This window comes from Notolepis coatsorum (assembly GCF_963971535.1).
Source record: "Notolepis coatsorum genome assembly, chromosome: 19".
Taxonomy (NCBI): domain Eukaryota; kingdom Metazoa; phylum Chordata; class Actinopteri; order Aulopiformes; family Paralepididae; genus Notolepis; species Notolepis coatsorum.
Genome location: NC_140183.1, coordinates 77,238,554 through 77,263,260, shown reverse-complemented (window position 1 = coordinate 77,263,260; position 24,707 = coordinate 77,238,554). Strand labels below are relative to the sequence as shown.

At 44.1% G+C, this 24,707-nt stretch overlaps 1 protein-coding gene across 1 annotated transcript; it reads right to left on the bottom strand.

Moving 5' to 3' along the window:
- Positions 1–29: 29 nt before the first annotated feature.
- On the bottom strand, positions 30–24,707 carry LOC311246160 (potassium channel subfamily K member 5-like). Its single transcript, XM_084336276.1, has 5 exons — positions 24,483–24,707; positions 17,812–17,923; positions 13,502–13,668; positions 11,730–11,898; positions 30–3,545 (listed from the first exon to the last, which is right to left on the bottom strand). The coding sequence occupies exons 1-5, from the start codon at positions 24,669–24,671 to the stop codon at positions 2,857–2,859; spliced, it is 1,326 nt and encodes a 441-aa protein (XP_084192402.1). The 5' UTR covers positions 24,672–24,707; the 3' UTR covers positions 30–2,856.

Genomic DNA, 24,707 nt, shown 5'->3' with positions numbered 1-24,707 from the left:
TTCAATTCATCATAACATATATGACATACATGACATACAGATAGACAGTACTGCTACATCTATACATTTATGACATACCATATTTGCAAATACAGTAGTTTGTGATACGAAAAGAGTCCAGAAAAGAGAGTATATACATTTGACGTAGCAACTGTACATTGGAGGAGGTTGGGTAGGTGGGGTGGGGGGGGACTGTACATTGGAGGTGGTTGGGTAGGTGGGGGAGGTTGGGTAGGAGGGGTGGGTGGGGGACACTGTACAACTGTACAAGCAAAACTGTACATTGGAATATTGACAAGACCATACTTGGTAATTTACTGTACATTGGAGGGGGTTGTGTTAGGACATTTACAGGGGCCAGTTTCGAATTGCAGTCTCCCGTAGGTATTTCTTTAGAGTGTTTTTTTTATAAATGGGTAGTGATTCATATGTGGATAGAAAACTCTTGACATAATGTAATTTGTTTTCTTTATGGTAACCGTGTTGTATTATTACACTGTGAACACAATACAAATCTTCACCGTTTATAAAATGAAAGCAAAATGTGAACCGGAACATTAACATAACAACATTAGCTTGTAGATATGTTTTTTTTTGTATCCACTTTTTTTCCTGCTTTTCTCTGATTTTCTCCCATCCCAATTTCGTCATTATGCCAATTCCCCCCTCCCCTTCCTGGTCTTTGCTCGCATGTGCCCCCCACTGGTCGGTCTAGGGAGTCCTGAAGTCTAACAGATGCTTCCTCCGTCACATAGGAGACAGCCAGCAACCTCTTTTCACCTGCCAGCACGGACTCTCATTGGTGAAGTGTAATGCGTGGGAGGTCACACTACCTTCAACATATCCCTTCTTTGCTGTGCAGGCGCCCTGACCGACCTGTAGGAGTCGCTGTTTACAACGACCAGAATACCACTCCACCGGCTTCCCTTCCGCTGACTCTGCCAATTGAGCCAGTATGACGGCCAGCCAAGCCGGAGGCAACGCTGACAGCCGGGTTTGATACCGGTGTCTCTTGCGTTGGTGACGAGCGCTTAAGGCTCCCACATACTTCCTTCCGCAAGCTGCATCCGCATGTGCGCATGCGCGTGACGTAATTTGTGTAATGGCCCCAATCAGAGCCGGATGCGAGGTCCGTGCGGACGAGCGTGCTGACGAGAATTACACAAATTACGTCACACGCACCAATGCGCACGTGCGGCTGCGGCTTGCGGAAGGAAGTATGTGGGAGCCTTTAGACCACTGCGCCACCCAGCCACCCTAGCTTGTAGATATGTTATGTTAGATATGATAACTTGTTTTCTGTGGAAAGGTCAAGCCTCTTTTACACTACACATGTTGTCTAGAAAACAAAAGTACAGAACAGTACTCGTGAAATAAGGACTACTAGCATTGACAATGTTATACATCAGGGGTATTCAATTGAAATTCAAAGAGGTCTAGTCAGAGAAAATGTCCTCAAGCAAAGGTCTGGAACATCATGTCTAACTCGAGTTGTGGTTCAGTGCCATATACAGTACATATTGAAGTAGCCTAGTAGTTGTATCAACGTCTGTATGTAGTCAACAACTGACTATATGTAGTCCGTTTTCACATTGAAATGGAGGGACTGAAGTACTAATAATGAAATAAGGGTTGCATTTAAAAAACAAAATATATAATGGAGAGCTTTTGAAACGTGCAATTTTAAATAAATTCTTAATTTTTGAAAAATGAAATAAGTTTCAACCAATTTTATAATAAACCATCTCAACACATCTTAACAATTGAACAGCTTTGACGCTTCGTTTTCTTTCTTTCGCTCTTATATCAAACTTTCTCATGTTCAGTGAGGTTTTAAATCTGGGCTAGAATGTCTCGTGCACATTATGTAGGTGCTGACTAGTGAGTCTGGAACGATATTTGGTTTTAATGTCCATAGTGGAGAAAGCTGCCTCGCAGCATATTGATTAAAAGCTGTTTTCGCTGACTACTTTTCTCTTTTCAGAGCACGCCATGTGAAATTACTTTCCTCTGACTATTTCTCCGACAGTTGTCTGTCTCGTCTCTCTCCCCGACCCCTGACTGCCTGTGTGTCTCACTGACTCGAGTCGCAATGCTAATGAGAATGCACTGATTTGATTAGTGTCACGTGAGAAGATTCTGAGTCTAATAGACCATTGCACTTACGCGTTACATTGAGCTCATGGAGGAGAGCGCTGGGGGAGAAAATGAATGAATGTGGATGAGAGCCTCGACATTAAGTGGTTGTTGCTAAGGCTGTGGTGGTGCTGGAGACATGATCCAATAGATTTTTATATGCCTGGCTGAGTCTCCTGAACACGGAGTGACCAATCCCAAGTCGATCGGCACTTTCTCGGCCGAGCTATAGTCGCTTTTTCGCACCTACTCCCGAACTACGCATGTGCAGATTGATAGCCCTAGACTCCATGGGCAATCTGCAAATGCGTAGTTCGGCCATAGCGACAACCACTTAATGTTGAGGCTCTCATCCACATTAATAAATTTTTTCCCCTGCTCTCTCTCCCATGATTTCAGAATCCCGGAAGTGTTGCAGTGGTCTATTCCCTGGGCCGCTTAAAATAGAAACGCTCAGCCTGCGGTCTGCCTATTGTGGCCTGTGTTATACATGAACACAACTTCATCTGGTTGTCGTATAAAGAACATATTACACACTAAACTAGGCTCTTGCATTAGCCCTCACCCTTGTATATGGCAAATATAATCTGATGACGTCACACCATGATGTGTATTGGTAAACACCAGTGGTGGAAGTATCTCTACCTCTTGTCTGCCTGGTGCCCTCAAGGAGCTTTGTCAAACGTGGTTCCAAAAACTCTGCAGTTTCCATAAAGATGTTTACCCTTTCTCATCTTTATCCTCTTTCAAACCCCCCTCCACCACCTTGGATATTTTAAACCGAGTCTGTCCACCGTCCGGATGCGGAACACTGTCCTCTTCTTCGGTGTTCATGACGGGTCCAAAGACGATGCCGCGGTCATCTTCTGAGTCCGTGCTTTCCTTACTCTGAGATCCTACCAGTGTGGGTTTCCCATTGCCGTCTTGGATAAGTGGTTGGCCCTCCTCTCCTCCGCCAGTCTGGCCCAGTGCAGCCACGGGCCTGATGAACACCTCACCGACGCTGATCCTGCGTCTCTGCCGCGGCGAGTGGTCCAGAGTCTGGATGCCGGCCGCCAAGATGTCACTGCAGCTTTTGGAGCGGCTGACATCCTCGATGGGCCTCCTCTTCGCAGCGTCTCCGATCTCCTTGATGACGGTGCTGTAGTCTTCCTCCTTGCCGGACATGAAGTTGAAGATGTCGATGACGGTGGGCCGTGCGTCCGGGGTGTCCCTGCCGTCCACGGGCAGGAGCGACTCGTCCGGGTGGAACCTGTGTTTATGCCTCCTTTTCTTTAGCACCTTGTGGGCCTCCACCACCATGTGGACGTTCCAGCTGAAGAACAGGGACAGCCAGGCCAGGCCCATGTAGATCCACACCTCCGCAAAGAATCTGTATAGCCGGGGGTACTCTATGTTAGGGTTGACACCTGAAGGAATAGAATAGAAATACTTTATTTATCCAGAGGGAAATTTGGCACTACAGATCGCTCCCAGTAAACAGTAAACATTTAGGTAGTCAAAAACTAAAGTTACGAATAAGAATAAGAATAAAATACTGTCCGGGATATACATTTTCTATGTTATGTATATACATTCTAAAATATAAAATATACAGAAATATACAGTAAAAACTGTAAAATTGTACAGTGTCGATTATTTTTTAAAGTCCAGGGAGATTTGATAGTACTGTCACCCTGTGTCCAGTGATCGGTAAATTCCTGTTTTCTTTAGTACTAAATCAAATAAAATGTTCACACACATTGTGAAATCTGTGAAAAAACATGTGATTACCCCAAGACTGGTAAAATAAAGTCCTTACCTCACATCAGATGTTCTGCAAAAAGATTAATCCAATTCCTGATCGCCATTCCAAATATCGATCGCGTATATTGATCCAACGTTAGACCTCGAAACAGATAATCCACGCTGCTTTCGGTTGCCTCAATGAATGCAATAGTCTCAGGTTACATGGCTCAGAAGTCAAATGTGGAGCCCGGAGTTTTTTTTTCTCATGCATTTCCATTGACTCCATTCCAATGGGTGCAATACCATCCGAGAAACGATAGGGGGCGGTATTTGCCCTTTTCAAGCTCAGAGCCAGTCCCAATGATAACGTGAGGCTGGATGGATGAAAAATGTATGGATATCGCTAATAGAAGAAATAACGATTAAATAACGAGATTTCTCATCATTGGCACTCAACGCATGGCGGCCAACCGACGAGAAATCTTGTTTTTAATTGGTATTTTTTCGATTTCCATTAATTTTTCATCAATCTAGCCTCACGTTACCAGTGGGGAACTGGGAAAATACCACCCCATATCGTCTATCCAGATGGTATTGCACACCATTGGATTGGACTGAATGAAATAGATGGGAAAAAAGAGTCCGGATTCCACATTTTACTTGTCAGGCATGTAATCCGAGCCAAACCCACTCATTGCCGAGCCGCAGAACAGCGTGGAATATGTGTTTCGACCACCCAGCGTTGGATCAATAAACGCGATCGATATTTGGAATGGCGATCAGGAATTGGAATAATCTTTTTGGAGAACATCTGATCTGAGGTAAGGAATCTATTTTACCAGTCTTGGGATAATCAGAGCTGTTTTCACCTATATATCAACGTGTCCCATATGTGTGTGTGTGGCTGTGAGTGTGTGTGTGCTGATCAGGAAATAAGATAATCGATTTTTCAGCCCGCTTCTATAGCGTGCATAAGTACACATATACTATCGATAATCTAGCATTTATTTGAAAACTATTCATAAATAGGCAGAAAAATGACAACGTGTTTTGTGTATTACAGTAAAGGGCGATTCCTGCCGAATCTTTTCTGAAAGTTTAAAAAAACGAGCGTTTTTCAAAATGGTATAAAACGGAAATGAACCGATTAAAAAAACAATCCGTTTCGACAATGTTGACTGCAAACAAGTCATTGATAAGCGACGGGCGTATTAGACACATAGCCATAATTTAAGATATAGTTTATGCGTTCGCAAATATGATCGCCCTCCATTGACTACAGCGTTGGCACGCAAGCGCCTATTTCTGGCACCCCCTGCTGGCACGGAAAGTGTTAAAGCTTAAGATCCTCCCCTCTGTTGCAGAGTTTAAAACCTTGACCCTTTGTCAATCAAGTTGTACGTGTTTTTAATTGATTTGTTATCCTTGCTTTTTGCCTCGTCTTGTTGTCTTATTGTTATTATTGTATATGATTTAGCTTATTTCTGTATGTACACTCGACGTGGCTGTAAATGAGGGAAACCTCAGTTGCCTTTCGAGTTTAATTAACATGTTAAGCTGTAGCCCTATTTTCTGAAATGTCCCCTTAAGGTACATGCCTAAGTAAATGGAAGATTGCTCCACTTCTACAAGGTCAATTTGCATGCTCTTGGTATCTAGGAACATCTAGGGACCTGGGGGTATGTATTTCCAGTGTCAGAAATATTGTGTCTGTTACTAGGCTTGAGTAAATTGTAATGAAAAAAACCTAAACCCTATATTATGATTTATTTTTGCATCTGTGCCAGTGAATAACACCATGTTACAATTGAGCCGTAACCGAGGTCGCTCACTGAGCTCATTCACCACCTTCTTGAGATCAAGTGTACAAGAAATCTAAGCAAATGAATAAAGGGAAGATGATTAAACAGGAGGATTTGTAGATACAGTAATAAATGATAATCCATTTTAATTATAAATTCATATTTGATCTTGACCTTATTATGGCCAAATCATACATCTATGGATAGGGGAACTGCTCCTCTTTCCAATGGCAGGGTTAAACCTGGATTTAGTAATTTCCTCGCGGTTTTACGATAAAAGAGATATAATTAGCATTTTTCCGATAAATTCTTATTTTCAGTAAATCTTATAAAACATCGGTAAAAATGAAAATATACACTTTGACTGCTGTTTTGATAGGGTTATGGTATTTACTCTTGGCTAAACATTAACGCCCTCATGAGGACGATTCGCGACGCGCCACTTTGCCGACCTCTAGGGGCTCGGTGTGCATTTATTTTAATACAATATATAGATAATTCTAGCCCTATTTGTTGCCTGTCAATTGCCCTTTCAGGTGACAAAATCCGTTCAGCGGTTCTCGAGTTACATGCCGATATGTGAGGCGTGCGCAAAAGTACACATTCCCACCCCCGAACTCTGGGGGCTCTAGCTCCGTCAATCATTTGGCGATCTCAAACATTTTGGACAGGGTTGTAGCCAATGAGTGTGGCTTCCCAATGATACCCCATGATATGATAATTGGGGATCTAATACAGTCTCTATTGATCGATTTATGATAAAGAAAAGCAGGGTCCCCCAATTGGGGGACCTTACGGCTTAACAGGTTTTAAAGGTTTGAAAAAAGAGTGTGTTATACATCAGACCACTTTTGGTGCAAGACACAGACAAGATTCCTATTGACCGCCATTGTATTCAGCCTGTATAAGAACTGTCTGCAGAACGCTTACATTGTTTGAAATGTTTGTTTTGTTAGTGCATCAAGTTAAGTCAGGCAATTACTTTAACACTTTGAGTGCCAGCAGGGGGCGCACGATTTAGCGCTTGAGTGCCAACGCTCTATTCAATGAGAGGGCGAGCACATTTGCGAACGCATAAACTATATCTTAAATTATGGCTATGTGTCTAATACGCCAGTCGCTTATCAATGACTTGCTTGCAGTCAACATTGTCAAAACGGATTGTTTTTTCATTGGTACATTTCCGTTTTATACCATTTTGAAAAACGCTCGTTTTTGGACATTTACAGAAACATTTTTGATTCTGCAGGAATCGCCCTTTACTGGAATACACAAAAAACGTTGTAATTTTTCGGCCTAGTTATGAATTGTTTTCAAATAAACGCTAGATTATCGATAGTATATGTGTACTTATGCACGCTAGAGAAGTGGGCTGAAAAATCGATTATCTTATTTCACACATACACACATAGGGGACGCAGGATTAACGATCTTTTTTCTTTTTTTGGAGGCCCCTCGTCACTAGAGGCCCCAAATTTTGTTTAATTTTTTTTTTACTTAAATTTTTTTTGCGGCCACTCGTCACTAGAGGCCTTTTGGAGGCCCCTTGTCACAAGAGGCCCCAAATTTTTTTAAATCTTTTTTTAACTTTTATTTTTAATTTTTTTTGGAGGCCGCTCGTCACTCGAGGCCTTTTGGAGGCCCCTCGTCACTAGAGGCCCCAAATTATTATTATTATTTTTTTTACTTTTATTTTATTTTATTTTGGAGGCCCCTCGTCACTAGAGGCCCCAAATATTTGTTTATTTTTTTTTAACTTTTATTTTAAACATTTTTGGAGGCCCCTCGTCACTAGAGGCCCCACATTTTATTTAATATTTTTTTTCTTATTTTGGAGATGTCATACTGTGACACTGAATGATTGGCACTGACTGACGCTCTCTGATTGGCCACTGACATGTTTGCCCAATCGCGTGACGAGCTGTGTCTTTGCCCATTTCCTCGTCAAACAGCCTGCAAACTACCTGCCGTTCTATCGCCATGCTCTAAGACAAACTCTAACCTTAAAGGTGCTATGCATTATAAATGTCATTTTTCAGTCTCTAGCATTGTATTATAGTAATAGGAGTTCGTATCAATGTGTTTTTGGGCCTAAATACTATATTGGCGAATTCCTCAGCTACAGCCCATCCCCTCTTTGCCTCTAGTAAATCAGGTCATGTTGATTTGACGACCTGGTGCACGTCACAGGGCGCTGTTTATAGCGCACGGTGATGTGATTGGCTCTGTGGTTTTAGTAATGCCCGCCTCCATTCTTGCTACCTGCAGGGTGGAAGGCTTGTCCAGAAGATCACTAATCAGCTGAAGCCTGATGCGGTTCCCTCGGTCTTCGACAGACAGACCGGCGTTAGCTCTCGGGACTCGGGAGCGATCGCTAGCTACTTAGCACCAGCCGGGGCCGGCGTTAGCAACCGGGAGCGTCGTTGAGCATTCAGCCTGCTGGCTACCTAGATCCACTTCAACCAGCGTCGCGGAGCATTCAGCCTGCTGGCTACACAGCTTGTCGGTGTGCTAATAGCCTCTGCAAGCTAACGGTAGCTGGCTCCAGGCTATTAGCACATCGACAAGCTGCTGGAGCTCCCGACGCTCGGCTGGTTGAAGTGGATCTAGGTAGCCAGCAGGCTGAATGCTCCGCGACGCTCCCGGTTGCTATCATGTGCAGGTCCTCTTCTCAGACCTGTGTGGCAAAGCACTGCACACGCATCATGCAAGCTACACATCGCTGCATGTTGATCAATGGTGGCCCACTCGGTGCATCACAGTGGGCTACTATTGTGCTAACAACAACCGCGGTGTCCGGCTTGTCGGCCGGCATGAGTGCTCGATTTGGGGTGGTTCTCTCCTCCTTGTGTGCCCCCGTTCTCGCGGGTGTCCTGCCGGGGAGCTTGTGGACGCGACAACAGCGGCGGCCGTAGCGTTAGTTAGCTCATAGCTATTGTGTACCACTAGCGTTACGGCGGGCTCGAGCACCCTACGGCTGCCGCCGTTGTCGCGTCCATGGGCTCCCCGGCAGGGTACCCGTGGGGACGGGGGTGTACAGAGAGGAGAGAACCATTTTGTGTCGGGCGTGCATGCCGGCCAGCGAGCCGGACGTCGGGATATGTTGTTAGCACAATAGCTACCAAGCTAAGCTATGTTAGCTTCTAACGGTGTATACACAATATGTACAACGACACAATGATTTACATTATTACAAATATGGTAACGTGGTTGTGGCTTTTACAAATAGTGGTAACATATATATAGATAGACAGTACTGCTACATCTCTATATTTATGACATACCATATTTGTATGTAACCTGAAACCTAATCTCTGACGGGGAGATGGGCGGAGCTATTTGGTGGGTGGCTGTCACTCAAAGCATTCTGCTAGTATGGTTGGAGCCAAGCCAATAATAGCCTGCTTTCATGAGGCTGAAAAATGCTGGTTTTGAGTACAAGATTAGAAATATAAAACAATGATTATTTTTGGAATAAAAATTACAGATGTGTTACATAGACTCACAGGAAGTGTGTAAAGTTGCCCAAATAGTGCTAGGAATAGCAGTGCATAACCCCTTTAACCAACTTCGAAAGAGTGCCTAAGCTTAACCGTCGAAAGAACTTGCCGTCAGCCCGTCACGCTCTAAGACAAACTCTAACCTTAACCAACTTCGAAAGAGTGCCTAAGCTTAACCAGTGTAGAAACAGGCATTGGCCAATCAGAGAGCGTCTTGCCAGAAATGCGGCTAGGTTTAGAAATAACGCGACTAGGGGCCTCCACACTACACACTAGTACTAGTACTAAATACCAATATGTCCCTATGCCATAAATGTCATGTATGTTGTGTATGTCATAAATGTCTATATGAATTGAAAATGGGGGACCCTGATGTAAACAAGACAAACGTCTTTCTCAGGTCTGCATCCCCTGCCTTAACAATTGTGTGTATTGAGCCGTACTGTATTGTACCCATTCTGCAATCTGTTAAATAAAGTTTTCATTCATTCATTCATTCAGTAAAAAAAATAAAAGAGATACGAAAATTTGAAATATAGGCCTCTCTCTTATACATGCCTCCTCCTAATACAAGCCTGGTATCCACTACAGTTGAAACAAATACAAGCCGGGGTTACTATTAGAGGAATTACGGTATTCTATATATTTTTTAAAGTGACATATAAAAACGCCACTGTGCGTGCGTGCACGTGTGTGTGGGGGGGCCTCCACAAGAATCTGGCCCAGGGGCCTCTGAAGTCTTAATCTGGCCTTGGTTGAACGCCAACAACAAGTAAACTCGTTATTTGGTCCGTTTTTCTTTTTTTCGATTTTAATATTCTATTCAATGTCACGGACCTGTATGTTGCCGTTAAAAGGCATACTGGGACCCCGAGGGTGCAGTACCGGCTAGATCTGGCTAGGTGGCAGTATCGAGAATGCAGTAAACCCTGTTCCAGACGGGGCGCCCAAGTGGTGAACCATGTAACGCGCTGCGTCGTGGCACGGCCGACCCGGGTTCGATTCCCGGACCCCGCGTCATTTGCCGAATGTCTTTCCCCCACTCTGTCTCCCGCTCTTCCTCTCTCTCTCTATCTCTCTCTCTCTCTCTCTCTCTCTCTCTCTCTCTCTCTCTCTCTCTCTCTCTCTCTCTCTCTCTCTCTCTCTACTGGACTGCCCAAAAAAAAAAAAACGATAAACGCTAAAAAATAAATCTAAAAAAAAAAAAAAAACTGTTCCAGACCGTGTGTTACGTTTAAATCCCTCCGGGTGCTAAATTTAGATGGAGCCGAGTAAATCGCTTCATCCGACCACTTTGAAACGCATCTGGTTGTGCCAAATTATGTCCGGGATCAGATGGACACCAATACTGGAAATCGCGATCGGACAATTGGAATATTCTTTTTGGAATACCCCCGACCAAAGGTAAGGACTATCCGACATCAATTTCAGCTTGATCCAACAATGTTTTCATATCGATCCAGCTGATCAGCGTCTGTAGTGTTCAACAAGAAAGCAGTTACTTGCCATCAAAGCATAAAATAACTACCCCCCCCTTCATGCATTCATGATGAAACATAATACCTATTATATACATTTGATTTGGAAATAGTAGCGTGTCCAGGCAAGAAACGCCAACGCTTATAGTACATGTAGTGCCCTATAAACCAGCTTTTCAGGAATTATCCCGGATCGCTCCTAAACTATACTTATATTCACCACGGGATAACGCACGAACGTATGCATGAAAAAATATCTCTTTTTTGCATGTTCGACGGAAGAAAGTCGATGTCAAATGACTATAGTATTGTCTCCATAGCTATAATATAGAATATAGATATAACTCTACAAACAAGGTGACGCATTCCTATCTTTAAAGCGTGGCATAGCTAGAACGGGGCCAGGCTAATCCCTGGCGCTGAATGAGTTAAAGGACACGACAACTTATTTTGAGGTGATGAAATCACTGCACTCAGGCATCAGTGATTCGGCAAAAAATAAATGCAGAGTATATATCTGCTTAGAAAACGAAAATGTCTTAATTTTTTTTCTTTCTTTTTCCACATGGTAAATACACAGGTCACAACATGTTTACAGGAACGTTTTGGAGTTGTATTTGGAGTGTATTTCGTGACTGTTTGGAAATAGGCTACACTGGCACACCTACTATGAGCCGTACTATATCGTGTTGAGCCGTACTGTATTGTACCCATTCTGCGATCTGTTAATAAAGTTTTCAATCAATCAATCAATCTGACTAGTGAGTCTGGAATGATATTTGGTTTTAATGTCCAGAGTGGAGAAGGCTGCCTCGCAGCATATTGATTAAAAGCTTTCAGTGAATGACGCTAAGCTAGGCTAACGGTGCGGCTGTTCCCTAAGCCTAATGCATGCACAGAGAAGAAAAGGATACAGTATGTATCTGCTTGTCTAACTCCAGGGTAGATGGCAAATAAGCTAATTCCCCAAAACGTTGGTGTGTTCCTTTAAGATAGATGAGCACAAAATAAGATAGTGTTAAAAATTGCACATTGATATCACAGATTGGAGCTTTGGTGTGGGAACTCTGACTATTCCAACCTACCTGCCACGTAGTCCCCAAAGCCGACGGTGGTGAGGGTGATGAAGGAGAAGTAGAGGCCCTCCAGGTAGCTCCAGCCCTCCAGAGACATGAACACTAGTGGGGGAATTACCAGGTGGACAAACAGGCCCCACAAAAGAAACATGGCTGTGCAGGTAAACTGGACCTTTTTCTGGCAAAAAGGAGAAAGGAAATACAATGTACTGCTATTTTATCAATGTTTATGTTTATGTTTATTTAGGATCCTTAGTCGTTTCCTTACAAACAACTCTTCTTCCTGGGGTCCACACACAAAGGACAAAATAAAATATAACCATCCAGTGATGTACATTCACACAGTTACAATAAAAACAATTGAAATAAAAAATATATATAAAAAGAAGAAGAATAATAAAAGAAAGAATATAGGAAGTTCTCTCACCAGAATAAAATTGTAACATATGCTTAGCACCACAATTATAGTCAGCCATCACCTCAGAGAATATTTTTAAAACAAATCTTACTTGTAACCTGGGTTAAACACAGTGGTAGTCTGTATTTGTACTTAATGCACACAACGCACGTTGTGCTACTTCTCTGGTCAGTATAACAATCAATCATGCTTCATAGCACATTTCATAGTTTGACGCTTTAAACACATCAAAAGCCGGTAAAGCAAGTAGCAAGGCCAGTGGTAAAGCAGAAAATGTCAAATAAACTGGATTAAAAGAGGGTAGTAAAATAATCCCTACTGTATTCATGGTACTATGGTCTATTCCTATTGGACACTGAACACTTCCCTCGACAGCCACAGGTGAATGACCTATCTCAAGCCCCACCCTCTTTTCTTGATCCTCCAATCACAACGGTTGCTTCCCTCCGTCCGACACGAAGCACCGGCAATGTCACTCAGGGTTAGCTACTCTAGTAGCGGTTGACAGGTACCTGCCCTCATGCTTCATCATGTGAGGCTATTCGGACCTGTGTCTTGTGTCCAAATTCATCTAGATTGTGTTTAGATCCAGTGGAGATAACTTCTGAATTCAAATTTGGAGTGCAGCTAGCTCTTTCTAGTGTGTCCCTTAATGTAATCACGTTAAAATAATGTTGTGTTCCAAAAGATGGCCTTTGTGTTTGGTGACAAATAACAAGGGGTGCCTTGTGTATGCTCCCCAAAACTATGTGTTTCTCTCACCAGCATATGTATCTGTGATACTGTTTCCACGTTAAGCAGAATCACATTTTTACATCTACAATAAGATTACTACAGACAAAAGACTTAATAAAGGGTGTCCTATCTCACTGGGCTAAGGCAAATAGGCTACTATGTACATAATGTATATATGTACTCACAAGGTTGTGGTCTCTCACTGTCTCTCGTCCCAACTTTATGACATTAATAATGGTTTAGTGATTGCTTACAATCATTCGGCATGGGGCTACCGAAGGAGCGCGGCGAGAGCACATTGTAATAAAGGATTCTGATTACATAAAAGTTACTACACACAACTGGATTCGTTTTAACTTGATTTTCTAATATATATGCACTGTTGAATAAGACGGTCCTTAGAGATAGAATCTGTAATGCCGTCAAATAGCGACCTCTAGGCAAAAGAACCCTGCTTGGTATTGCACTTGTTTTGTTCTGAGCGGGTTGGAGTTGAGTGGGTACTGGAGAGGGGTTGCTACCGCTGGCCACACCTCAGGCTTTGCCAAGAGAGGTTTGAAAAGAGAAATGAGAGGTCTGGAGAAAATAATTTGCATACACACACTGCCAACAGAGTCCCGATTCTTACCACTGAGATGCCTCTGCGGATCAGGACCTGGGACAGACGCTTGGCCCGGTCCCCGAAGAAAGAGCCCAACTCGCTTATCCACACTAGACACAGCGGGATCCCACAGAGACCATACAGGATGCAGAACACACGGCCGCCGGCCGTCTTTGGAGCTACGTTACCATAGCCTGCAAATCATAAAGAGAGCCTGTTTGTATGTGAAATCAGAATCTACAAATCGCATCCTGCCTGACTGGAACAATTTACAAACATTTTAAACTGGACAATTTCATCTCCAAATAAGCTTTCAATGATACTATCATAGACATTTATACTGACACATGCAACTGATACTAAACTAGCACCTGTATCTGCCTGTGTGCTGTGGCTGTTTTGTTTTGCTCTGTTTGTCTTACCATGTTTTAACTTGTTTTAATCTTGTTCTGTTTTAACTTTGTATTTCTTTTACCCCCTGCCCCTATCCCTCAAAAGGCTGTGCCTTTTGCCAGGTCGCCATTGTAAATAATAATTTGTTCTTAATGACTTACCTGGATAGGGTGGCTACGTGGCGTAGTGGGCAAGGCACTCGCCACGAAATCTGGGGACGCTGGGCTCGCCTGTTCGAGCCCAGCGCTCCACATTTGCTTTCAGTTTAGCTGGTCGTCCGTACTAATACACATTGGCCGTATTAGGGGGTGGGAAACTGATGGGTGGGGATCGGGCGTTGTGGACAGCAACTCCTACAAGTCGGTTGGTGCGCCTGCGCAGTAGAATCAGGAAGTGTCGGGGGCAGCGTGAGCCTCCCACGCGTTACTCCTCGCCACTGAGAGATCGAGCTGCGCAGGTGAAAAGATGCGACTGCTGTTACCTCAAGTACCGGAGGGGACTTGTGCTATGTATGACTTAGTCCACATTGCAGCCGGCTTGTGGGAGGCAAGAAACAGCGTTCGTGACAGGGGAGGGTTGAATTGGATGATACGAAATTGGGATGGGAGAAAAAATAGAAAAATGGGAGAAAAAGTGGATAAAAAAAAATGACTTACTTGGTTAAATAAAGGTTAAATAAAATTTTATAAATGAAATACAAGTGAAAGGAAGAGTGGGAGTGAGGCAGGGAACTGCTGACAGAAGACTAAGGGACTAAGTCTTTCACAGTATAATCATGGAGGCCTGTGCATCCAGAAATGTCCCTATGCGAAGTGCATTTAGAATGTGGAACGGCCGTGCCCAAGTTCGTTACCCCACCCCATTTATGGCTTATAAAACAGCTACAAACCCATAGACGTATTTATTTTTATTTTGCTAGATTAAAACATGCCATACAATTTGTATGAATGGTTGGATCACATAAAATAAGTATAGTATTCACAGTAGTATTGTTTTAGACTGTCTATGTCTATCTATTTTTCTCGTATTTTTATATTCATCTAATTTTATTGCCTTATATTTATGTCTTTCTACTATTACCCTGCCCATACCTGTACCTCCCCTCCCCCCTTCCCCCTGTTTCTATGACGCCCAAATTTCCCCAAGGGGATCAATTAAGTATTCGGTCCACGGAGGACGCCATATCCCATGTGCTGCACACAGCAGCATCACACCTGGACAAAAGGCAGGGGAACTATGTGAGAATGCTGTTCATCGACTACAGCTCAGCATTCAATACCATAGTCCCCTCCAAACTCGTAGCCAAGCTCAGGGACCTGGGCTTGAACTATGACCTCTGCCAGTGGGTCTTGGACTTCCTGACAGGAAGACCCCAGGTGGTGAGAGCAGGCAACTGCACCTCCTCATCCATCACTCTCAACACAGGGGCCCCCCAGGGCTGTGTTCTGAGCCCCCTCCTCTACTCGCTGTACACACATGACTGTGTGGCACAGCGGAAAAACACAATTATCAAGTTTGCTGACGAATACAGTTGTGGTGGGCCTGATCTCTGCAAACGATGAGAGGGCCTACCTGGAAGAGGTAGAGGACCTGGCGCGATGGTGTCGGGAGAACAGCCTCTCCCTGAACATCAGCAAAACGAAAGAGATGATTGTGGACTTTAGGAGGTCAGGGGCCAGGGACTAAAGCCCCCTCAGCATCGACGGGGCACCGGTCGAGAGAGTGAGCAGTTTTAAGTACCTCAGAGTCCACATATCCGAGGACTTGACATGGACCACACACATTGACAGTGTAGTGAAGAAGGCACGGAAACGCCTCTACTTCCTTAGGCGCCTAGGAAAGTTCAAAGTGAGTCAGAAGATCCTCAAGAACTTCTACTTGTGCACAATAGAGAGCATCCTGACTGGTAACATCACCTCCTGGTTTGGGAATAGCACTGCACAAGACCGTAACAGACTACAGAGAGTGGCCCGTTCAGCCGAGCGCACAATTGGAGGTGGGCTTCCCACTCTCCAGGACGTTTATAACAACCGTTGCAGGGCCAAGGCTAAGAGAATAATCAAAGAATCTAGTCACCCCAAACAACTACATCTTTGAACTGCTGCGGTCAGGCAAGTGTTACCGGCAGCGTGGCTACATGAGTAGAGCTCCGGACTCATGATCGGAAGATAACCGGTTTGAGCCCCGGTCAAGGCTGCTGTGGGAAAGTGGTGTTGTTGTCCAGCAGGGGGCAAACTTGAAACTTGTCTTCAATCAATATCTTATCTTGGATGAAAGAAAGTAAATTAAACTAGACAATCTCTGTAGAAATTGTGAAGTGTGGTTCGTTGACTTTGTGGTCAACATGAAAATGTGTGAATGGGTAGGTGGTGTGGGTGGTGATGGCAGTGGAGCAGGAGGGGTGGTGGTAGTGACGGTGGTGACTGTGAACCTTGGGCTATTATCCTATTATTAAACTACAGAGAAGAGCTATTAGAATAATAAACAAAGCTAGTTACCTTGATTCGACAAATCCATTATTCATAAAGTCCTGCACATTCAAATGTGTAGATATGGTGTACATAAAAACCTTGGAAATAATTTTTCGTGCTAAGAGTAAAAGTCTACCAGTTTGTCTCTTTCAACCAAGAGAAGGAAATTATCATTTAAGAGGGTTATGTATTCTTAAAACATGTAAAAAGGTGGGCGCCCTCGTGGCTCATACCATAGTGCCTCGCGCACCTACGCGGCCGACCCGGGTTCGATCCCAGCTCCGGTCGTTATTTGTCGCATGTCCTCCCCACCTCTCCTCCTGTTCGCCCTCTCCTCTGTCGGTCCTGCCTGACCAATAAAGCTGTAAAAATGCTAATTTAAAAAAAATAATAATAATAATAAACATGTAAAAGGGTAAGAACTAATGTAAAAGCTAGATGTGTTTCAATTTTGGGAGTTAAATTATGGAATAGCCTTAGTGACAGGTTGAAGTTGTGTACTTCTCAGGGGAGATTTTAAAAAAGGATAAAATAATTCAGTACAGTTTTGAGTAAAAACATCAAACATTTGTTTTTTCTTTCAAAAAATTATATCTTGCAGCATATTTTACGTTTTTCTTTCTTATATTAAAATATATTTAGTTTTTAAGAATTTGTAAGGGATAGGCAAAAATAAGCATGTGCTTCAGCCTATTCCTTTTTTTCGGTCGTTGATTTTGGATTTTGTGTGTGAGCTTGCCTTGAATATGTACATTTGTGATTTTTTTTCTTTTTTCTTTTCCTTTTGTAAGTCCACACAGGTGTGTTTGATTTGTCTGTAAACAAGACCGAAAAATAAACATCATTCATTCATTCAAGTGGCCTTGATGTCAGAGATCAGATTGGGAATTTGGCCAGGAATGCCTTGGAACGCCCTGCTCTTTGCGCCCTGGACAACCAAGTTCAGTCGTGACCTCGGTTTAACGTTTCAAACGAAGGAAGGCACTCCCAACTGTACAGTGTCCCCATCACTGTAACAGGGGCATTGTTACTGCCATGTCCAGAGGACACACAGTGCTCCCTGCTGGAGGAGTGGGAAGAGTCGCGGGCCTAAATGTGGCATAATTGTGATGTGCATATAACTCAAATCAAATCAAATCTGTACATATCCCTTACATACTCTTACTAGTTAGGCTGCTGGCCAGTATGACTACTACCATAGTGTCTTTATACCTGTATCACTGTACATATTAATATTACAACTCTGTACATCCATCTGACTAATCACCTGTACATTGTATATTACTATTGCACTTTACTGTTATATTTGCACTCTGGTTGCATGGCCAAACTTATTTTCGTTGTACTGTACTTGTGTTGTATATTGACAGTAAATTAATCTAATCTAATCTAATAATTACTCAATTTGATTCCCAGGGCAAGCACACAAATTACGTTAATGTTCTATTTTCAAAGAATATGTCAGTCTCTAACCTATAGTAGTGACAATAGTAGCAGCAAAGATGACAGAGTTGCCCCAGTGCCAGTTGTTGATATGCTTCTCCCCTGTGATGGTCACACCTTGTCCAGCAGCCTCTGACACCACCTAGAGATGGAGTATGGCATATCATACAGTACAAACGTCAATATTCAACATTATCCTGACCATGCAATGAGACCGCATGAAGGTTACCAGGGTGTTAAAAGTAACACGTGTCAAAAAGCCATTATTGAGGAAAACTGAAATGTATAGGGGCATAAATACGTTCATTTTGGACATGTATTTGTAGTTGTAAGATCAATCCAACTCACATTGTCAATGTGATGAATCACAAGAAGGTACTCTTTAACTATGAATGAAAACATTGTTCCTCTGAATCATACATTCCAAAAATAAACATGTTCCCCCTTACCCACAGACACAGTAGAATGCTATCTATCCATCCAGATCGTTTTGTTGTGACTTGCCTAGTTTTCAATATAGCTGCTGTAGATATATCTGCCATCACCCATCACACAATGGAAGTGAATGGCACCCAGTTTGTGTCACTCCAAGTGCTAAAAAGCGTGAGTAGGCCTTGTTGTGAGCTATTTGATGTAGGAACTATTTTCTGCTAAAGAATGGGGGTGTACTTCTGTAGAAAATAGTTCCAAAATTAAACCGTAAACACCATGGCCTGTAGATGATCTTGAGTCTGGGGGGGGGCTGTTTTAGTGCTACAATATGCTACTGGGGTGATGGCAGATGTGTCTCTATATGAAAAATATCTCCAAAATTCAACAAATCACAACGAAACTATCTGGGTGGATTCTCCGGATTCCATACAATAGTTTACGAGTTGTGACGTTTCACTGACCCTTCACCTTTTGTGGCACAAACAAACTTTATTATGAACAGGAGTATCATGAGACATCATGTTGCCACGCTGGGATTGCTAAAAATCGCTCAAACCACCTGGATCAAGAAAGAAAGGTTGAATAGTGTGGTTGAAGCTGCTGGCTTGCATGATTAGTCCTGACCCACCCACCCCCTCCTAATGTACAGTCCCCTCCCCATCATATACTCTGTCAGGATCTATGAACAGTACTGTATATTTGCATATCGTATATGCCACAAATGTAACAGTACTAAATACCTGTATGTCATGTATGTCCCATATGCCATAAATGTATGTCATAAATGTCTGAATTGAAATGAAAATGGGGGACCCTGATGTTGTCATAGTATTGTTAACTGACTACAAGAGGAGTATACGTTACGACATGTTTACGACAGTTACAGTAAGTGGGAGTGGCGCGAGAGGCAGGTATTGTTGGGATTGAGGAACCACCTGAGGTAGTAATAAAGCGTCTTGTTTACCAACCAACTGTTCCGTTGTCCGTTAATATCTAAGATATTACATGGTGTCAGAAGTGGTCGAGGATGGCAAAGTTTCAACCACCAGAGAGTTTTTGTTTCGAGAAACCCGCCGAATGGTCAGACTGGAAGAAACGGTTTACACGGTACAGGACAGCTACTAAGTTGGACAAAGAAGAAAGTCCAGTTCAAGTAAGCACGCTGGTGTATGCGCTCGGGAAGGAAGCAGAGAACATTCTCAGCTCTTTTACCTACGGGGAAGAGGAAGATGACTCGCAGTATGATGTTATACTGGCGAAATTTGATGCATATTTCATCCCGAGACGCAACGTTATACATGAACGGGCGTGTTTCAACCAGAGAGTGCAGCGTGCGGGAGAGCGCGCAGAGACATTCATCCGCGCACTATATGAGCTGTCGGAACATTGCAACTTCGGAACGGCTCGTGAGGAAAACATAAGAGACAGAATCGTGGTCGGGATTCTAGATAAGGGTCTGTCTCAGAGGCTACAGCTGATCCCTAACCTCACTCTGGAGATGACTGTACAAGAGACGCGTCAATCAGAGGAGGTAAAAGCTCAAGTTAACCAGCAGGGGGAGCAGGCTTACGCTGTGCAAGAAGTAGCACAACGGCATAACAGAGGTGCAACACAGAAGTGGCGGCACCCACAGAGAGAGAGGCGCCAGGAGAGAGAGAGTGAGAATGACCACAGGAAGTGCTGGCGGTGCGGCAAAATGCCACACAGTCAGCAGGATGACTGCCCAGCAAGGAGGTCTAACTGCAATAATTGTGGGAAGAGTGGACACTGGGGAAAAGTGTGCAAAAGCAAGCAGGTGAGGGAAGTGACTGAGGGTGAGGGATCAGAAGATGGACAGTATTATTATCTGGGCTCAGTTAATAGCATACCTCAAAATGATAATGAATGGACAGTCACATTAGAGATTGGCAGCTCACCTGTAGAATTTAAAATAGATACTGGAGCCGATTGTTGTATCATAAGTGAAACTGTGTACAAAACACTGGAGCCAAAACGGGTCCTACAGAGGCCAAAGAAGGTGCTGAGTGGTCCAGGGGGTGGATTGAACTGTTTAGGGCAGTTTATGACTCAGACCAGCTACAAGGGGAAAACATACACATGCAGGCTCTATGTCATTAGGGGGCAGATTGTGAATAACCTACTCAGCAGGCCAGTAGCTGTAGCTATGGGGTTAGTAAAGCGAGTGGGCGAGGTCAACACCAGTGAACAGGAGTTTGGCCTACTGAAAACACAGCCTGTGAAGATAGCTCTAAAGGACAATGCCCAGCCCTATGCAGTATGCACAGCACGCCGGGTCCCCATACCGCTCCTGAGTGCAGTGAAAGAGGAGTTGGAGAGGATGGAAGCCAACGACATCATTGAAGCCGTGACTGACCCAACAGAGTGGTGCGCACCCATGGTGCCAGTCCCGAAAAAGTCTGGAAGAGCACGCATCTGTGTGGACTTAAAGAAGCTTAATAAGGCTGTCAAAAGGGAGAGATTCATCTTGCCGACATCAGAGGGGATGGTAGCTCAGCTCAGCGGCTCCACAGTCTTCTCATCACTTGACGCAGCGTCAGGGTTCTGGCAGATCCCACTGGACAAAGACAGCCAGAGGTTAACCACCTTCATCACACCGTACGGAAGGTACTGTTTCAAACGTCTTCCCTTTGGGATAAGCAGTGCACCTGAGATATTTCAGAGGAAGATGGTGGAGACGCTGGAAGGGCTGGACGGCGTTGCCGTCTACATGGACGACATCATCATCCATGGCAGCAACACCAGCGAACATGATGAGCGGCTGCAGAAGGTTCTGGATCGGCTAGAGTCTGCAGGCCTGAAGCTGAACGATGAGAAGTGTGTGCTGAGAAAGGAGGAGCTGCACTTCCTGGGTCAGGTGATCAACAAAGATGGTGTACGACCCGACCCAGCCAAAGTGTCTGCAGTCAGCAAACTGGAACCACCAGAAAACGTGCAGGAACTAAAGAGAGCACTCGGCATGATCAATTACCTGGGGAAATATATTCCAGACCTCGCCACAGTGGGCCAGCCACTATATGCACTGTTAAAAGCAGACTCAGTGTGGATGTGGGGTCCGGCGCAACAAGCAGCCTTTGAGCGAGTTAAAGAGCTCCTCACAACGTCACCTACCCTGGTGTACTATGATGTTAACAGGAGCACAGTGGTCTCAGCAGACGCAAGCAGTTATGGGATAGGCGGTGTCCTGCTGCAGCTCCATGGCGAGGACTGGAGACCAGTAGCATACTGCTCAAGGCGACTGAGCGACGCTGAAACCAGGTACGCTCAGATAGAGAAAGAGTGCCTGGCGAGCGTGTGGGCGTGTGAGAGGTTTCAGATGTATCTCTATGGCCTGCCAGCATTCAAACTGATTACGGATCACAAACCCCTCATCCCACTGATGAACTCCAGGGATCTCGACAATGTGCCACTCCGCTGCCAGCGACTCCTCATGCGGTTGATGAGGTTCAACCCGGAGGCTGAGTATGCACCGGGGAAAACGCTGGTGGTGGCAGACACACTGTCCAGGAGCCCACAGGCAGACAAAGGGCTCAGTAGGGACACAGACGTGGAGTGTTACGTAGCAGCTGTGATGAGCAACATTCCAGCATCGCCGAAAAAAGATAGACAGCATCCGCGCGGAGACGGCGGCGGACGAGCAGCTCCAAGAAGTGATCAGGTACATACAAGAGGGGTGGCCTGAACACCTAGCACATATAAACACCTGTGTTAGGGAGTACTTTCCCGTTAGGAACGAACTGTCTATGCACGATGGGGTAGTGACCAGAGGGAGTAGAATAGTGATACCAGGGAGATTGAGGTCGGATATACTAGAACGCATACATGAGGGCCATCAAGGTCTTAACAAGTGCAGAGACAGGGCCAACACTTCGGTGTGGTGGCCTGGCATAGCCACACAGATCACACACAAAGTTGAGAACTGCATGTACTGTCGTGAGCAGAGGAGAGCACAGAACAGGGAGCCTCTCCTGTCAACACCTCTCCCAGACAGGCCGTGGAAGAGAATTGGCATAGATTTATGTGAACATGAGAGAGAGAGTTACCTAGTCATAGCTGACTACTACTCTAGATACCTGGAGATACTCCACATGCCTACCACGACTAGTGCACATGTGATCTTGAAGCTGAGAGCCACGTTTGCCCGGCACGGAATACCAGAGGAGGTTGTCAGTGACAACGGACCGCAGTTCAGCAGTGATGTCTTCAGAGGCTTTGCCTGTGACATGGACTTTAAGCACACAACCTCTAGTCCCCACAACCCACAAGGAAACGGTTATGCTGAACGTGCAGTCCAAACGGCCAAGGGGATTCTGAGACAAAAGGACCCCCTACTTGCTTTAATGGTTTACCGTTCTTCTCCACACAGCAGTACGGGTGTCAGTCCGGCAGAGCTCCTAATGGGCAGGAAAATCAGGACGACACTGCCCACTCTGGCCAAGAACCTGCAACCAAGGTGGCCGAACAAACATCACGTCAGAGCTCGAGATGCTGCGGAGAAGAGCAAACAGGCCTTCTACTATAACAAACGCCATGGCGTGAGAGAGCTCACACCACTGCAGCGAGGAGACCATGTTCTCACCAGACTGGACAATCAAAAGACCTGGTCCACACCTGCAGTAGTGGCAGGTGAGAGCATTACACAGAGGTCTTATCTCATCGAGACAGAGCAGGGTGCTCTGTACAGGCGTAACCGTCGACATCTCCAAGCGGTGCCCGTAGCGGGGCCTCCAGCGAATGATGACACAAATCCCGGGAATGACACACCTGACATTCAGATGAGCCCAAACCATGGCTCGCCTGGTCCAACAAGGAACACTGATGGACTGATCCAAACCAGGTCTGGTAGACCTGTTAAACCTGTCCAGAGACTTGACCTGTGAGGGGAGAGTTCAATAATAATTTTTTTTGAAGGGTGTTGACATAAAAAAAAAAAAAAAAAGGGAAAAAGGGAGATGTCATGGTTATTGATATGTGTTGATACTGTTAAAGAGAAGATATCAAAGTTATTGATATGTGTTGATATTGTTAAAAGGAAAAAGGGAGATGTCATAGTATTGTTAACTGACTACAAGAGGAGTATACGTTACGACATGTTTACGACAGTTACAGTAAGTGGGAGTGGCGCGAGAGGCAGGTATTGTTGGGATTGAGGAACCACCTGAGGTAGTAATAAAGCGTCTTGTTTACCAACCAACTGTTCCGTTGTCCGTTAATATCTAAGATATTACAGATGTAAACAAGACAAACGTCTTTCTCTGGTCTGCATCTCCTTAACAATTGTGTGTATTGAGCCGTACTGTATTGTACCCATTCTGCAATCTGTTAAATAAAGTTTTCATTCATTCATTCACGTTACGACCTAACTGGCGCACACCCGAAAGGCGAAAGCTATGACCTCGTATTTGGTCACATGATAATTGTCCGACTTTACGAGTTGACGAGGACCTGCCGAATCAGTGCACGGTTACTCACGCGCACCGTGAGACGTGAAACAAACACCACACCCTCCGCAAATATTTGCGGTTGCATTGTGCGTGGCACGGGGGTAGGTACAGTAGGGAGTGGGCCGCCCTCAGGTAAAGCACATTTGGATAACTAGTGATATGCCTCAACTCTTACTTTTGTATACTACAATACAATTTTCCCCCCTGTTTTGGAGTCTTCATTTGTTAAGAATATATGTCTTATGCTTCAGCCTGTACCTTTTCAGTCACTGCCAAATCATAGACCGTTGAATGATTACATTATTGTGTTGTGTGTAATGACTCATTATGACTGAATAAAACTACTACTACTACACAACTACAACAACATACAACGTACAAATACAGGGACTGGTGCTCATTTGATTACTGCAAGCCCTACGACCTGCTTTACATAAAGTTTGAGTTATCTTTCTTTAGTCCATAACCAGTTAAACGTGTTCCTATTGTCCTGGACGACTGACAAGCACACAGGGTCTAAACTAGCCTATATACTTGCTGATTCTTTCCAGAACTTAACTTGTTGTTACCACGTAGCTCGCCTCTCTGTTGTTAACCAAGTTATGTTCATGAAACACTTTTGCTAATTGAGTTTCACTTCATCTAATGTTGGATAAGGCTGTGTAGCTGGGCACATCATAACATGCACACATGTATGTTATTAGCATGTAAATATATGTAGCCTACATGTGGCTATAATATAGGATACTATTAAATAATAATAATAATATATGAACAATATAAAATATATACATATTGTGTTCTTACCTCCAAAATGTTGTCCAAGTCTTCCTTGGTTAAGGAATATCTCTTCAAAATGATTTCCTTTTCCAGGGTATATTTTAATTTAGCAGATTTCCAATTGGGCTCTTCAAGTATCTGGAAAATTGCTGCCCCGATCGATAAATAGAAAATAATGCATGACGTTAAAAGTGGACCCTTATCAGATTCAGCCATGCTACTATTAGACTCATACCTTTAACATTTAAACGC